We start from the raw sequence: 14,996 nt of genomic DNA on the forward strand, positions 1-14,996 counted from the left end.
AGATAATCACAAATATTGGTGAGAGTGCGAGGTATATTGGTCCGCGATGGTAACAGTAAATGTCAAATTCTCCTGTAGGGCTGGGAGGGGGCTCTGGCTCTCTCTCTCTCTCTCTCTCTCTCTCTCTCTCTCTCTCTCTCTCTCTCTCTCTCTGTACAGCCGTACAACTTTCACGTCCTCATGAATAATTCTAGTGCACTTTTCTTATCGACGTGTATGTACATATTTCCCCCTCCTGGATGGTAATATTCCAGAGTGTTTCTGTGCCAGGTGACAAGGATGCTTTATTGGACAGGTAAGAAACCGGAGCTGATTTTTTTTTTATCTCGTGGTTATAGGTTTTACTTTCATTTTTTTTATTATTATTTTTTGCACGTTCATCCCTTATGTTTCTGTTTCCTTCTGTTGCACCCTTGCACGTAGGAGCTCGTTGCAAGCCCTGCGGCCATCATTATTATGCAAGTGGAGTTTTGTGTATCGGGAGAACCTAATATTTATTATGATATTATGCACCCTGGGCGTAGAATTTTCTTTGGGATAATAAACACTTTATATTTTACGGTCGAGATTAAGGCTTCTGTGTATTTACAATTTAAGGCTGACAAAAGGCGCCACATTCCTACAGGCTCGGCCGTCCGTCCTTGTAGCTGGACTTTCGGACCAGCTCCTGTAGCTGTAAGCTAAAAACCTGAGTGGAAGTGGTCCTTTATAGGTAGAGTGTGCTTTATTTTTTTTTTAAATAAAGCACACTCTACCTATAATATCATGATATGATACCAAATATCATGTATATTTGATATCATATACATGATGTTGCATCAGTATACGTAAGTGCTCTAAATGAAGCATTTCAACAAAATTGTAGTTGAAGAAACGTGGATGAAGTTCTAATCATCCCGCAAGAAATTTATGTTAGAAGCGCAGGTTATAATGGTAAAGTGAGCAGCTTCATCAAAGTCCCACCTACAAATAAAAAAACGTATCAGTAGCAGGCTCTGCCATGCACGGCTAGTTTACGCGTGTAATTTTGATGACACCATGACGTATTATCCCGCCAGAAGTCTCATCATTAACTCATAACATAACTGACATGACAGGTTTTCCTAAGAACGCTCATCCCTTAGCGGAGGAACCCACAGAAATATCCTGGAGAAGACCCTTGCAACAGTATCCGTGGGATGGATGCAATGCAAAGAGGCTCTGGTCACAGGTGCGGCACACTTGTCAAATCTCTAGGCTTTCGCCGTAAAGCCAGGGATTTGGGGAAACGGGTCGGTCAAGAGGCGTTGGCCGCATTAGAAGTGGGCAGGTACACAGATGAAGTTTCGGTATGATTTTTAGGCCACCGGATGGAACCTCCATAAGGTTATATACCTGGAGGGGAGAGGTTTGCTAATCTGACCAGACAGACCCTTTACCTTATGGTGTTTGGACCCACGTGGAGATCAGAGCGTTAAAAAAAATACTCGTAAAAAAATTCACTAAAACTTGTAGAGTTTGTTGTAGTGGTGCAGGTTCGAAATGTACAAGGAAAGTCTGTATAGTAGTCTATTGAATCTTTGTACAATTTTAACATGATATTGGAAACAGATCTGCTAAAGCGGATTCATCGAATTTTTAATGATAAGGCTTTTCGCATGAAGTTTGCGAACGTGCAATACCGGGAAGAAATATACTTCTGGAATAATTCAATAATTTTCTTAAACTTGAGCAATCATTTTATGAAAAATTTGTTGACATTAAAAACGTGATTATGAAAGTGATAAATCATTCTTTATCAGTTACGATCGAAGTGAGAGTTATCCGTGGAAATTGTTCACTGGAAAATGCTTAAAACAAATATATAATTGTGTATTGTTGATTTTAGCGGATTGCAGCTGTTTATGATTGTTGGAGCGCAATGTTTTGATTCCTCGATTACGAAGCTCATTGTCTTATTTTTGCCGAAGAATTAATGGACAGCGGAACTCAGTAGGTATCTTATTTTTGCCCAAGAATTAATTTACAGCGGAACTCAGTAGGTATCTTATTTTTGCCCGAGAATACATTTACACGGAATTTATCTTATTTTTGCCTGAGAACTCAGTAGGTATGCTAACCTTTAATTTATAGGGAATTGTAAATAATGAAATAAGATCAAGAGAGTTTGTTTTTTGTTTTATATTAAGTCAGCCCTTGTCAATCAAAAGACACTATTTCTCCTCCGTATAACCTTCATTCCTAAGTTTGTGCGAATGCCAAATCACAGTCGTCAAAAGCCAGTGGTGTCTGGATGGTACTGGTGAGTTATTCGGCTCTCCTCTGCATATTCATCGCGTTCATTGTTCATCATATTCATCGTAGTCACTGGTTTATCATAACCATCTTCCCGGTGTACACTGGAAATGAATCGAAATGTGCTTTTTCCATTGTAGGTGACCCGTTGATACATGTTATATATTCACAAAATTTTGAACATTTGCATTCTCATAATTTCATTGATAGTTTTTTTAAGAATGGTAGGTATTTTGTCATACAGTTTGTAAGAATCTTTCTGTCAAATAATAATAATAATAATAATAATAATAATAATAATAGTAATTGTTGTTGTTGTTATTGTTTTTATATAATAATAATAATAATAATAATAATAATAATAATAATAATAATAATAATATTCTTCATGTGCTGATTTTTCAAGTACTGACGCCATTATGTCCTTGGTAATATTTTGTCATCAGAATTCCCATCTACCCTTCTACCCTGTTGCAAGCGTTGCATGTCAATTTTTGCCATCGTTTACTGTCTTTATTTGCTATCTCTCTCTCTCTCTCTCTCTCTCTCTCTCTCTCTCTCTCTCTCTCTCTCTCTCTCTCTTCACACGCATGTGAAGTGACATCAGGGAACTTGTTTGCGTGATTCATATTTCTCCACGTATACTACGCTGTTGACGTTTTATACTGTGCATAACTTTTTTGTTGTTCATTCAGCAAAGTCATTTTAAAGATCATAAATATATTGTGACGTCATGATTACGTAAAACTACGACTGAATAACCATATTTTTATTAATGTCTATGACGCAGTTTCGGAAATGATTTGTGGACATTAATGACAGTGTAGCCAGTCGTAACCCACACACTTCGTTCCCATGCCAGATTTCCTTTAGAGAAATGTCCGACTCTGCCCCCACTCCCCGTGCCCCCAAAAGCAGAAATAACAATAATAAAAAAAAGGGGGAAACATAAATAAAGAGCCGTCCTCCGGTTACTTAATGCCGTAACCGCTATCCGTGGCCCTGGAAGCATCGGTCAAGATCCGGTTTGAGGCACAATCATTGCAGGTGTATCCGGACGTCCCGAATCGTGCCTCTTCTTTACGCTCCACCTCCTTGCCTTGACCTGACCCTGGCCCCTCCCTGTATTCCCATGCCCCTTGTGCTCTCTCTCTCTCTCTCTCTCTCTCTCTCTCTCTCTCTCTCTCTCTCTCTCTCTCCAGTTTGTGAATATTAACATTTAATCTCCTGAAAAATATTAAAGGTTTTCTATACAGCTATTCAGTGATAACCATTCTCTCTCTCTCTCTCTCTCTCTCTCTCTCTCTCTCTCTCTCTCTCTCTCTCTCTCTCTCTCTCTCTCAAATTCCTTAAAATCCAAAAAATGCTGAATTTCTCTCTCTCTCTCTCTCTCTCTCTCTCTCTCTCTCTCTCTCTCTCTGAAAAATCTTAAAAGGTTTTCTTAACATCCAAAATGCCGATTTCAGTATCTCTCTCTCTCTCTCTCTCTCTCTCTCTCTCTCTCTCTCTCTCTCTCTCTCTCTCTCTCTCTCTCTCTCTCTCTCTCTCTCTCTCTCTCTCTCTCTCTCATACGTCATGAGCACCTCAATGGAATTCTTTCGTCATGTCCTGTTCGAATAAGAGAGAGAGATTCACTTTGACCTCGCGTTCTTCTTATGTCATCCCTCCACCCACTCCCAACTGACCCACCCATGTCCGAGTCTCATCCCTAATTCTCTCCCGTACCTGGCTCTTACCTGGTGTGCTGTGGAATTTTCCCAATTAACAGGAAGTTAATGGAAGGGTGGTCATTATCACTGCAATTAAAGACCTTCTCGTTCGGGCTTATAATGTGGGGGTTGGGTTTTGATCATGAAGAATAAGTTGTTTGTAATGTTAGTTTGTTCTTATTTGCTTTGAAAGTCGCATGAGATTCCAAAGACTGGCATCACCAGAGGCAGTGGATATTCAGTGATTTTTGTGAGAATAAAGTCAATTCTGGGATCTTGAATGAATGTGATCTTCTATAGGTATGCAGTCTCAGTTCATATCTGGTTATCAGAGAGAGAGAGAAAGAGAGAGATAGAGAGAGAGAGAGAGAGAGAAAAACAATCAATCATTCCTGTTTAATCTGGAGCGATGATTGTGTCCCTGAGTGCAAATGGTTACAAGCCCCTTTTTTACCCTTGGAAAACAAGATTCCAAAAGAAAAACACTTAAATGTGTTTATGAAACAAAAGGGACATGAATTCGGAAATGGGTTGTTTATATGCTTTTATCCTTCAAGGGGTCACAGAAGGATACATGTTTTCTTTGCAGTATTTGCTCCTTTACGTTTAGTGGTGAACTCCATTATTTTACTTATTAGTGTCAGTAAATTGAGCCACCTGTAAGATTGTTTGAAGCTGCATTAGTGTTGATGCTGTAATTTGAACAATTTTATTATTATATCCAAAAGTAAATTTTAGTATTAACAGTAATTGCAAGTGACATCAAGAGCAGTGCAGTGATTTTCACTAATAGACGTTATGATTGTAAAGAACATAAATATGAACAACTCGGGCGTTATCAGTTATGTACCGAATAATTTAATCACAACTTGTAGTTCTTCACATATTAAGATAGCAAGGAAATAAACATATGGTTGATAGGTAGATACTGATAAGTTGCACGTAACAACCATCGCTTAGTTGTGGTACAAACTAACAATAAACGTTGCTTTATAATAGGTTTTGTTTTCCTCTTTATCAAAGGTCAAATTTTTTTATTTACTTTTTTAGCTAATACTAGTTTCTCTTTTTTAATGTAATACTGGTTTCACGACACTGTTGGTTCTTCATTTCGATATATTTCTGGTTTGTCCTATTCATTGAACTCTAGCTTCATATTTTTATATAACCCTTGTTTATTTTTAAATCGATTTGATGAAGGCTTATTTTTCATGTCGACGCAACACTGGTTTCCATTTCTACTGATGTAATAGTGATTTACTTACAGTATATTTCCAGCAGTATATTTCCAGCCAAGTAATGAAGTCATTGATGTTTCACCGTAATTACGAGCCGCCCTAAACAAAGTCTTTCTCTGTCGTTCCAGGTTGGTCACGTTGTCATGGTTTCGTTAATCGTCAGAGCAACGAGGAAATACGTAAGTAAGAGTGAACGAGATCTTTCAGCTTGTCTTTTGCGCCGGATTCGCTCCGTAGGTCTTGCAATAACGCGTGCAAGACGGTGTCACGGGAAATTGGACGTGGGTTTGCTCTGACATTTCAGAAGGAGTGTGTCATTGGAAAAGTTGCATTGTTTTCTGTATGGGACGGAGTTCACGTGAGAAAATTGTTTGTGTGTGTCAGTTTTAGTTTAGCCTCTACTGGCTGACGCCATTGTTACTCGTATATTTTTCTCTTCCGGGTCTGTCAGTTATGGTATGATTATCGACGACTTACTGTTTGAGGAGGTTCATATTTTTGTAGGAAATCGATGAGAACAGCTCTAAGATTGTATCCTTTTATTCTTCGTAGTACCAATCTGTCCAGTATAAAGCAGTTGATATGCAGTTGGCAAATTTCCTGGTTTGGCTAATAATGTATACGGTATGTGTATATATATATATATATATATATATATATATATATATATATATATATATATATATATATATATTATACATTATATACTATATAATGTATAGATCTATAAAAATTTTATATAAATAACACTCACACACTAACTATATTTATGTATATTACTGTGTATATATGAAGGCCTTTCTTTTAGTGGGAAGCCAGAAGACAGACGGCATTTAGTTTGTGTGTGTGTGTGTATATATATATATATATATATATATATATATATATATATATATATATATATATATATATATATATATATATATATATATACACACACACACACACACACACACACACACAAACTAAATGCCGTCTGTCTTCTGGCTTCCCACTAAAAGAAAGGCCTTAAGTTTATCCGGAGAACTGAGTGTTGCTTGAAAGTCAAATGAAAAGTGAAAACATTCTAAAACAAATCGACCCTCGAGAATAGTAGTCATTGGGATGAAAGAAAAACACCCCTTCTTTAATTCCCTTGTACTACCCCGCGAAGAAGAACGCTAATTGAACGAACAGAGGCGGGAGATAAGCCACTATAAAACGCCCGAGCCGGGCTTATCTCGAGGTGTTTGGGAAGGGTCCTCCGCAAAGGAGTAAGTCCTCCACGCCTGTGCAACCTCATGTCTTCCTGTTCAGATGTAAACAAAGATGACTAGCCAAGTACTGACTGGGGTCTGCTTTTTGGGCTACAGGTCCTGCGTCGTCGAAGCAAGGTTTGGGTTTCTTTCCCCGTGTTTGCCTTTGCAAGCAAATGTGCTTCTTCATCAGGATCCTTGACGAGGGGGAATATTGGCTTTCGATTTTTGGGAAGCCTTTGACTGAAGCGCTACTGTGTATCCCACGGTTTTGAGGCTCGATTTTAAAAAGTGTTGCTCTTCTATCTTTTAATTTTTCTTGGCATTATTATTATTATTATTATTATTATTATTATTATTATTATTATTATTATTATTATTATTATTATTATTATTAAGAAGTATCTGACCGTGTCTTTCAGTTTATTTTTCTGTTCTCCTTCTAATGTAAACTGTAAACTTTACAGCAATGTGTAAGTTTAAAATCGCAACTCATTGGCTTTCTAGCATTAAATAAAAGTTTAAACTGCTTGGTCAGTGGCAGATCTTGTGGCATCTGTCTAAGTATCATCATTGAAGACATTTACGTCTTAAAACGCTTTTAAAACTCACTCTTAAAAAAAACGTTAGTGCTACTTGAAAACGCCTCTAAATAACGGAACGTAGTTGATTAATTCCTGGTTGATTAAAGTTGCAAAGCGTTTGGGATGAGGGAGAAGGGGCCCGGTGGAATGCTGGTTGATAAGGGGGAGTGGAATGATTGATAAGCCGAAGTATGAAGTTGGTGAGGAATGTGTAAACATTCCTTCCTAATGTGGCACTGTGCGTTGGAAATCCGGTGTGATTGGGGGCAGAGGAACCGCCATGTAGTGAGGAATTTCTGAAAGGAAATGTAATATGAGGGAAAGTTCTTACTCAAATTGAAAACTTCTAACTTCAGATATTTAAGAAAATAATCAAATTATTTAGGGATGTGCGAAGCCTGCTTTAACGCTTAAAGAGCCATTTTCTTATCTGGTATTATGAAACAAATCCTCTTTTTATCTGTTTAATTTTTATGTAAAAGATAATAGCTTGTTGTCTTTCTAGTTCCTCTTCAGTGCCGCATTGAGTAAAAGCATCTTAAAACACCTTAGGCACATTATGAGAAGTTTAACGCTCTTGCTATTCAGTTGTTGTTTCATTGGAGTAAAGAATATTTGTTCATCACAAATCCCAGTCATTCACGGACTCAGTTGGAGGATTCGAGTTCGATCCGATGCCAAAGCACTGGACTTTACGAGCTTTGTTCGTTAGTAATATGAACTGTTGATAAAGTATCATGAACTTTGCTCGTTGATGATATTGGCAATTGGTATGTCAGATTAATCTTGTCTTTTAAATACTTGCTCCTTCTAAAGCTTGTGAATTGCTCCGTAATCCCACGGGAAGGTCATAAACTTTCTTCAGTTAGCAACAGTAGCCTACACATCAGTTCATCTTTTGCTGACATGTTTTATATGATTTCATCTATGTATTACTCTACATATTTAGTAGTAGTAATTAATAGTTGTAATATTTTGAGTTGTGCTGACACTACTTTATTCCGATATTTTGCTCTGATGGAAAGTTTTCATTTATCAATTACAGACATTACTTTCGCTTTTGCAAGCTGATGCATAATGGAACAAGGGAAGTAAGTTGGAGAGAGAGAGAGAGAGAGAGAGAGAGAGAGAGAGAGAGAGATAATATGAGCTTGGATAAGGAGGGAGGCCGGAAAAGAGAGAACAGGGAACTAGCAAGTAAGAGAGTAACGCGATAAAGTTAGAAAGCAACACGGAAGAGATCTCTGGAGAGAGAGAGAGAGAGAGAGAGAGAGATGACGGGGGACGGGGAGGCAGGCTGCAGGTAGGCAGTGACGGACAGACGGATAGCTGAAAAGTGGGTGAACTGGTTACGGAAGACATGGGAGTGGAGAACTTTTATGGATACAGTGTAGTTCGATAGACTGCCTTTATTTGATGCATTTACTTTTCCGTAGCGTCTCATTTCAAAGATAATTATGAGTGCGAGAATTTAAGCTCGTCTCTGCACATTTCCTCTCAATTTGTTTTGTGTATACAATATTCATACAGACAGTTTCGATCAAGAGTGGTAGCGTTTATCCGGTAAATAATAATAGAAATGGAATGTTCGCCCTTTCTCGAAGTCACCCCTCTGCCCCACCGCCCCTCTTTCTCCAGTTTGCCTTAAAAACGTATCCAGACAAATTAATCTCCTGTTGGCAGAACTCTTTTTATAGATTGGGTTGGAAGGTTTATTGGTTTGTGTGGTGATGAAGTGGATGTGGTGTTATGAGCAGTAAAGAGAGAGAGAGGTAAGGTGTGTTATAAGGGTAGTGGGGAAGGGATGGACGTTCGGGAGGTTGGCCTGGGGAGGGAGGGGGGAGGAAGTTGGGGTTGTGATTCACCAGCCAGGCGTGGCCCGCATCCCGCACACCGATAACCGAACTTGACGGTCATATACTTTGGCGTATCGCACTCTATAAGGCGTTTTGTACTTCTCGGTGTTAAAGTTATCGCATATCATCCTTTACTTCAGTAGGTTTATTGCTGGGTCCATGAGACGTAGGCTTTGGCGTCAGCGCTCGACATTTGTTTTAGGAGACGTTAGGTCGCTGAGCGTACGTTCGTACGGTTACTGCACCACACCCAGCTGGCTTGTTTTTGTCCTGTTCATCCACAGAGCGGAAGATTTTTCTGCCAAAGAAACAAAAAACAAAACTCGCATTATGATATCTACTTGTAAACGAAGCTTGCCGTCGATGAACCACCGGCCTGTTGAAGATCGCATTCTGTTGGAAACGACCCGCACTTGTTTTGAAGCTCGGACGCAAAAATCCGTGTGACGCGAAATTAAGCGCTTGTTAAGTCCGAGCACCACGCCCTCTAGGTGGAGAGCGAGCGGGTTGGGTTACACGCTGGTGACAATGACGGGGTTTATTGTACTTTTATGTCTTATTAGAACCGTCCTTAGTACGCAAGGGCCCTGGTAGGAGCACATGCACTTCCTAAGCACCCGTAGGAGGCGAATGATGACCCGTGGCAGGCGCTGCGTTAGTATGTAGAATACATTTGAACTTTGTTGATATCGCATTAGTCGCAGACAAGTGGGTTAACCGTGTCAGGTGGTAAGGTTGACAATGCATGATTAAGTTCCATCTGTTTATGCTGATTGTGTGTCAGCATTTAGCAACCCAACCACCTGTCACTTGGCATAACAGTGTTGGCATTTGAAACACTGGCCTAAATTTCACGGTTATTTGAGAAGAAACAGGAGAGAGAGAGAGAGAGAGAGAGAGAGACCAAACTGTCGGGAATTGACTGCCGGACCTGTATTAGTGGTTTCAGAGGTCTTTGTTCTTAGGGTCACCTCAGGGTCATAAGGGCTTCCAGGGGCAAGGACCCTAAACCGAAGGGTGTGGGGGCTGGCTAAAGACAGGGCGGAGCCCTTCCATATCAGGGGTTCAGTGGCTCATGGCGGAGGAGATTTCAAGGGTCTAGGTCGAGGCACTTCACTTTGTGTTTTACGTTGATGCACATTTATATAGCCAGTGAATTTAGGGAGAAAGGCTGCGTTGTTTGACTTCGTCTTATCTGTTTCGTGCTATTTTACGGAATGTTGTACTGTATGTACTGTGTTTATGTGTGAGAGAGGGAGACAGGAAGAGTCATCGTCTGTTTTAGCTATTGTGATTACTGATACAAAGCAATATTCGTATTCTTATTGTTATTAAAACCGTTTAAAAATTGCGTTTGATTTTTCCTCTCTCTCTCTCTCTCTCTCTCTCTCTCTCTCTCTCTCTCTCTCTCTCTCTCACTTATGTAAGAGGAAAAGGATGTCAAACAAAAAGTCGTACTGCGTTAAGCAGTCACATATGAACACAGTCAGTAGACTTTGGTTAGAGGTTTATGCCGTGCCTTGTGGGCTTCAGGTGTCTGGCAGCGTGTAGTGAGGTGCACCGCTCTCTCTCTCTCTCTCTCTCTCTCTCTCTCTCTCTCTCTCTCTCTCTCTCTCTCCATAGTACCTTGTATCTGCTGTTAGTATCTTCATCGCCTTTGTCCTTTCATCTTTTGAACACACTTGTGTTGAAGTGTTGTGACCCAAATGTTATAGTTATAAACCTCATGCTGCTCTAAAGGATGGCGGTAGGTGACGAGAATGGGGTTAGGACGTACCCAAAGGGTGATTTTTTCTTTTAATTCATTTGTCGTCGGGGCATTGCTGATTCATTTGTCGTTGGGGCATTGCTGATTTTTACGTAATGTTTGCTGGTCTGTTGGTCTGCAGTAGGGGTATATTAGTATGTTCGCATATTGCAGATGCACCGATGTAATATATGTAGGCCTATATATATATATATATATATATATATATATATATATATATATATATATATATATATATATATATATATATATATATGTCCGTGTGTGTGTGTATCCTTTACCAGTTTTCCCTCGCGTTCTTTAGCCCCGTAACCTTCCACAAATGGTAATAATTTTTGATATTTAGAAGTCCTTGTATTTACGCTTTTCCAAATTTCTTTCGCCTGCTGGTAATTACCCCTTGAGGCATCAGTATTTCGACATGCCCAGCATATATTGTTATATTGTGCGGCCTTGCCATTTCAGATGAATGTGTTTTGATATTTCCTATGTTTAATATTCATGCGTTGTGAAGGTTATTTCCACGCTACTGGAAAATAATTGATTCATGAGGCAAGTGTAGCCATTGTTCCGTAACGGTAATATGTATACATACGTATATACTGTACATATACAGTATATATATCAGATGTTTGTGCGTGTGTGTGCATATATATATTCGAAGTGGTATTGGTCAATGCTGTGGAAGTTTCCTGGATAGGGGATATATATACATGTATTATATATTCATACATCTATACACATATGTACTTTATTACTTACAAAATTATGTGCATTAATACAGTTAATAACAGGACTAGTAAATATCTCCGCTAGATACTATCCAGTTTATATATATATATATATATATATATATATATATATATATATATATATATATATATATATATAGTGAATTTGTGTTTTATGAAGTGATATATAAATACTATGTATGTATGTATGTATGTATGTATGTATATATACATACATATATAGGTAGATAGAGAGACTCTCTAATACAGCAGTGATCCCCGTCCCTTGTAACAACGGGGACCCAAATAGTGAATGTTGTTGTGTGTTTCGAGTCGGGAAAGATCGACGACCGGCTCCCGGTAATTAAAACTAGGGCTTGACATCTTTCGGGACAGTGGCTCGGAGGGTTCGAGAGGGACAGGTGATATATGGGCCGGTGTTATTGCTGTCTTGTAGGCGTTTCCCTCCCGGGGACGCCGTATCTTATCAGAGCCGTTATCGGGACAAGAAGAGTGGCACTGGCCTGTTGTTCCACATCCCGTACCCCTCCCCTGCTCCCCCTCCCTCCTCCCCCCTCCCCCTCCTTTCCTCCAGCACTAGACCCATGTCGTTTGTTCTGTCGTGGCTTGTGTGAATCTCTGTTCCTTCTCGTATTTATTTTGCTGGTCGCGCATATGTTGTATTTGTGTTGTATTTAGCACACAGGTTGCATTTATGTTATATTGATGTCTTCTCATGTAAATGCTTGATATAAATCCATCTTATATGTATGCATGTCTGTTTATGCAAATCCTATTTCTAAATGATGTATTCATCTGTTTATGCAGATAATGTTCGTATACTGTATGTGTTTGTATACAGATCTGTTTATGCAAAGATTATTCTTACATGTTTATACCAGTTTTCGCAAATACTGTATGTGTGGTATGCACTTATGATTATGCAGATTTTTCCTACATATTTGGTTGTACACATGTCAGTCTATTCGTATGCTGCTAATATACAGGGGACGGGTGTATGTATACGGAAATGTATACAAACGTATGTATGTAAATATGCAGTTACTTTGTCATGGGCTTAATACTTGCAGTTATATACTGCCTGGCCATAAAGTTTCCCTTCTAGTAATTACCGCGTGCCTTTTCCAATTCCTCGCTCTGCCATCTCTTTTTAGTACTTTCTCCCCATACGTTTAAATCCCCCTTTCTTTTAATTCAATCAACTGTAGGTTACCCTTCCCCATACGTCTTTCCACTGTGGGGTCACCCCCCCCTCCTAATACCAGGGGTTGCGAAACCCCTGATTGATTGCGAATGAATAGGGTGCAGTATTGTCGCTATTTCCTTGCTTCAACTCCCCTCCCCCCTTCCCTCTCTGCTGATGGAATCTCTCCCTTTATCTCTGAGAGAGAGAGAGAGAGAGAGAGAGAGAGAGAGGGGTTGTGGGGGGGAGGGCATGTAGGCGAGCATCAGGGGAGGGAGATTAAATGGACCATTTAGGTATACGTGGCGGCAATAACAGCCTCATCTTCAATGGATAAATTGTTAAGCTGCGATCGCCTTAGTCTTCTGAATACGTGGCTTAGCTTGTGCGTGGAAATTAAGTAAATTGTCGCCTTTATTTTGTATATGTCGTAAGTCAGTGTATATGTACAGTATAGCTTTACTATTCTCTTTGCTTGTTCGGATTCCTTACATTGTTAGGGGATTCGTGAATTGCTAATGAATATCTTAAACGTAAAATGGAGCCCTCTCTCTCTCTCTCTCTCTCTCTCTCTCTCTCTCTCTCTCTCTCTCTCTCTCTCTCTCTCCAGCAACAACTACTACAAGAAGTAAACAAGAGACAGCGATAGAGAGAACCTCAAATGAAACCGTAGAGAGACATTCTGGCTTAGAAGTGGAAGTGCCTTACGGTCGGTTAGTACTACGCTTGTTTTTGCATCCTCTGAATATTTTGAGACCGGATGTCGTCAGTAAATAAACCTGTTTACACTTTACACACTGAAAGGATTTAAAGTATGTACGTGAGATATTCAGTTACATTTTATCAAGAAATATGGACATGCCTAACACATTATATGTGGTTTTACCAAGAGCTGCAGATTATCAGCAAACTCATCTACCAGAGTATCTGTCCTGCGGGAGAGTTTCCAGGACCAAAATACAGCTTTTTCTGCTTGACTAAAAGTTAGGGTTCCATGCGTGTGAATACACTTATCATATGTAATTTCCTTTGGGGTGTAAGAAGTTATTCCCAAGGTAAAGTGGATCCGGTATCGGTGAGTTATGTGGGGTTTGTGTGTATATATATATATATATATATATATATATATATATATATATATATATATATATTATATATATATATATATATATATATATATATATATATATATATATATATATATATGGAATCTACTGTAACTTTTACCAAAACCGTATGTAATTGTAATAGCCACAATGCCCTCTTCTCGAAATCTTCACACTTTTTGATACGCTTGTCACTACGTGTGTGTGTATATATATATATATATATATATATATATATATATATATATATATATATATATATATATATATATATATATATATATGTATATATGTGTGTATGTATATATATAAAACCCACAAATAACGCATTGATACCGGATTCACTTCACCTTGGGAATAATTTAAACCCAAAGGAAATTGCATGTATTTTTCATGAGTATGCAAAAGACAGCAACCCTTTGCCGTCGTTTGTCTTAATCGTGATGAATGTAGGTTTAACTCTGTTCGAGTAAATGATGCTACAAAAGAAAAGATATATATATTTCTTAATCCCAAAAATATAAAAGGATAAGGAGACTATGATGTAGCCATCGTCGTCTTCAGGCTAATTAGGAGGAGGAGTTCGAAGTGGAGGTGGTAGAGGAGGAGGAGGAGGGGGAGGTGATTTAGGGGGAGGAGGGTGTGGAAGGCGTGGCTGGTCATCGCAAGCCCGTAGTTCCTGTGGAAGGCAGTTTAGGTAGGGTCTCCCCCTCGTCATATTTCGTACCTAAGATCTTTTTTTCATCACGAGGCATCGCTTTATTCCCGCGAAGCTTAAATTCTCTTCAGTCTGATCATCTTTATTGGACATTTCCTTTCTCTCTCTCTCTCTCTCTCTCTCTCTCTCTTTTTACTCCTCATCAGTATTCTCTCGCCGTTTTCCCTTCGCCGCGCTTTCCTCTCCTCTCCTCCCACTTCCCCTCCTCGCCCCTTTTACACCTTTACCACCTGTTGATGAAGGTCACCCGTCGACTGCGTTTTCTTCCTTTCTTGTCGTCTCTCCATTTGTTGTAGTGGGTGGTCCTGGTCCCGCTCCGCGGACCAAGATTTTGGGAGGTTTGCGCTGTTGAAAATGCTCGTTGACGTCATTAATGCAAAATGCTGAAATTTCACGTTCTTATTTTTAGAATCGTCTCAGTGTACGGGTCGGATAGCTTACTGAGCAGTACTTTTAAAGTAATTATAATAAAAGGTTTTTAAATTTCAATTCATTGTATGGTCACCGAAGAAAATTTGCTAGAGATCATGGAACTGTATATTTATCTATTAATTTTAGTTATTGTAGCTCTGA

At 39.1% G+C, this 14,996-nt stretch overlaps 1 protein-coding gene across 5 annotated transcripts in view; it reads left to right on the top strand.

Annotated features, from left to right (window-relative positions):
• LOC136830786 (Krueppel-like factor 8) overlaps positions 1-14,996 on the top strand; it is a 196,598-nt gene that overhangs the window by 99,250 nt on the left and 82,352 nt on the right. For 2 of the 5 annotated variants that reach the window (XM_067090704.1, XM_067090703.1), the window contains one exon: positions 5,350-5,400. The exons of the other annotated variants lie outside the window; for them this stretch is intronic. Coding sequence is in view for 1 of the 2 variants with exons in the window: in XM_067090703.1 (XP_066946804.1) it covers positions 5,350-5,400 (51 nt within the window). In the remaining variant the exon portion in view is untranslated. The remainder of the gene's footprint in view (positions 1-5,349; positions 5,401-14,996) is intronic. 5 annotated transcript variants of the gene reach the window in all.

This window comes from Macrobrachium rosenbergii, chromosome 47 (genome assembly GCF_040412425.1).
Source record: "Macrobrachium rosenbergii isolate ZJJX-2024 chromosome 47, ASM4041242v1, whole genome shotgun sequence".
Taxonomy (NCBI): Eukaryota; Metazoa; Arthropoda; class Malacostraca; order Decapoda; family Palaemonidae; genus Macrobrachium; species Macrobrachium rosenbergii.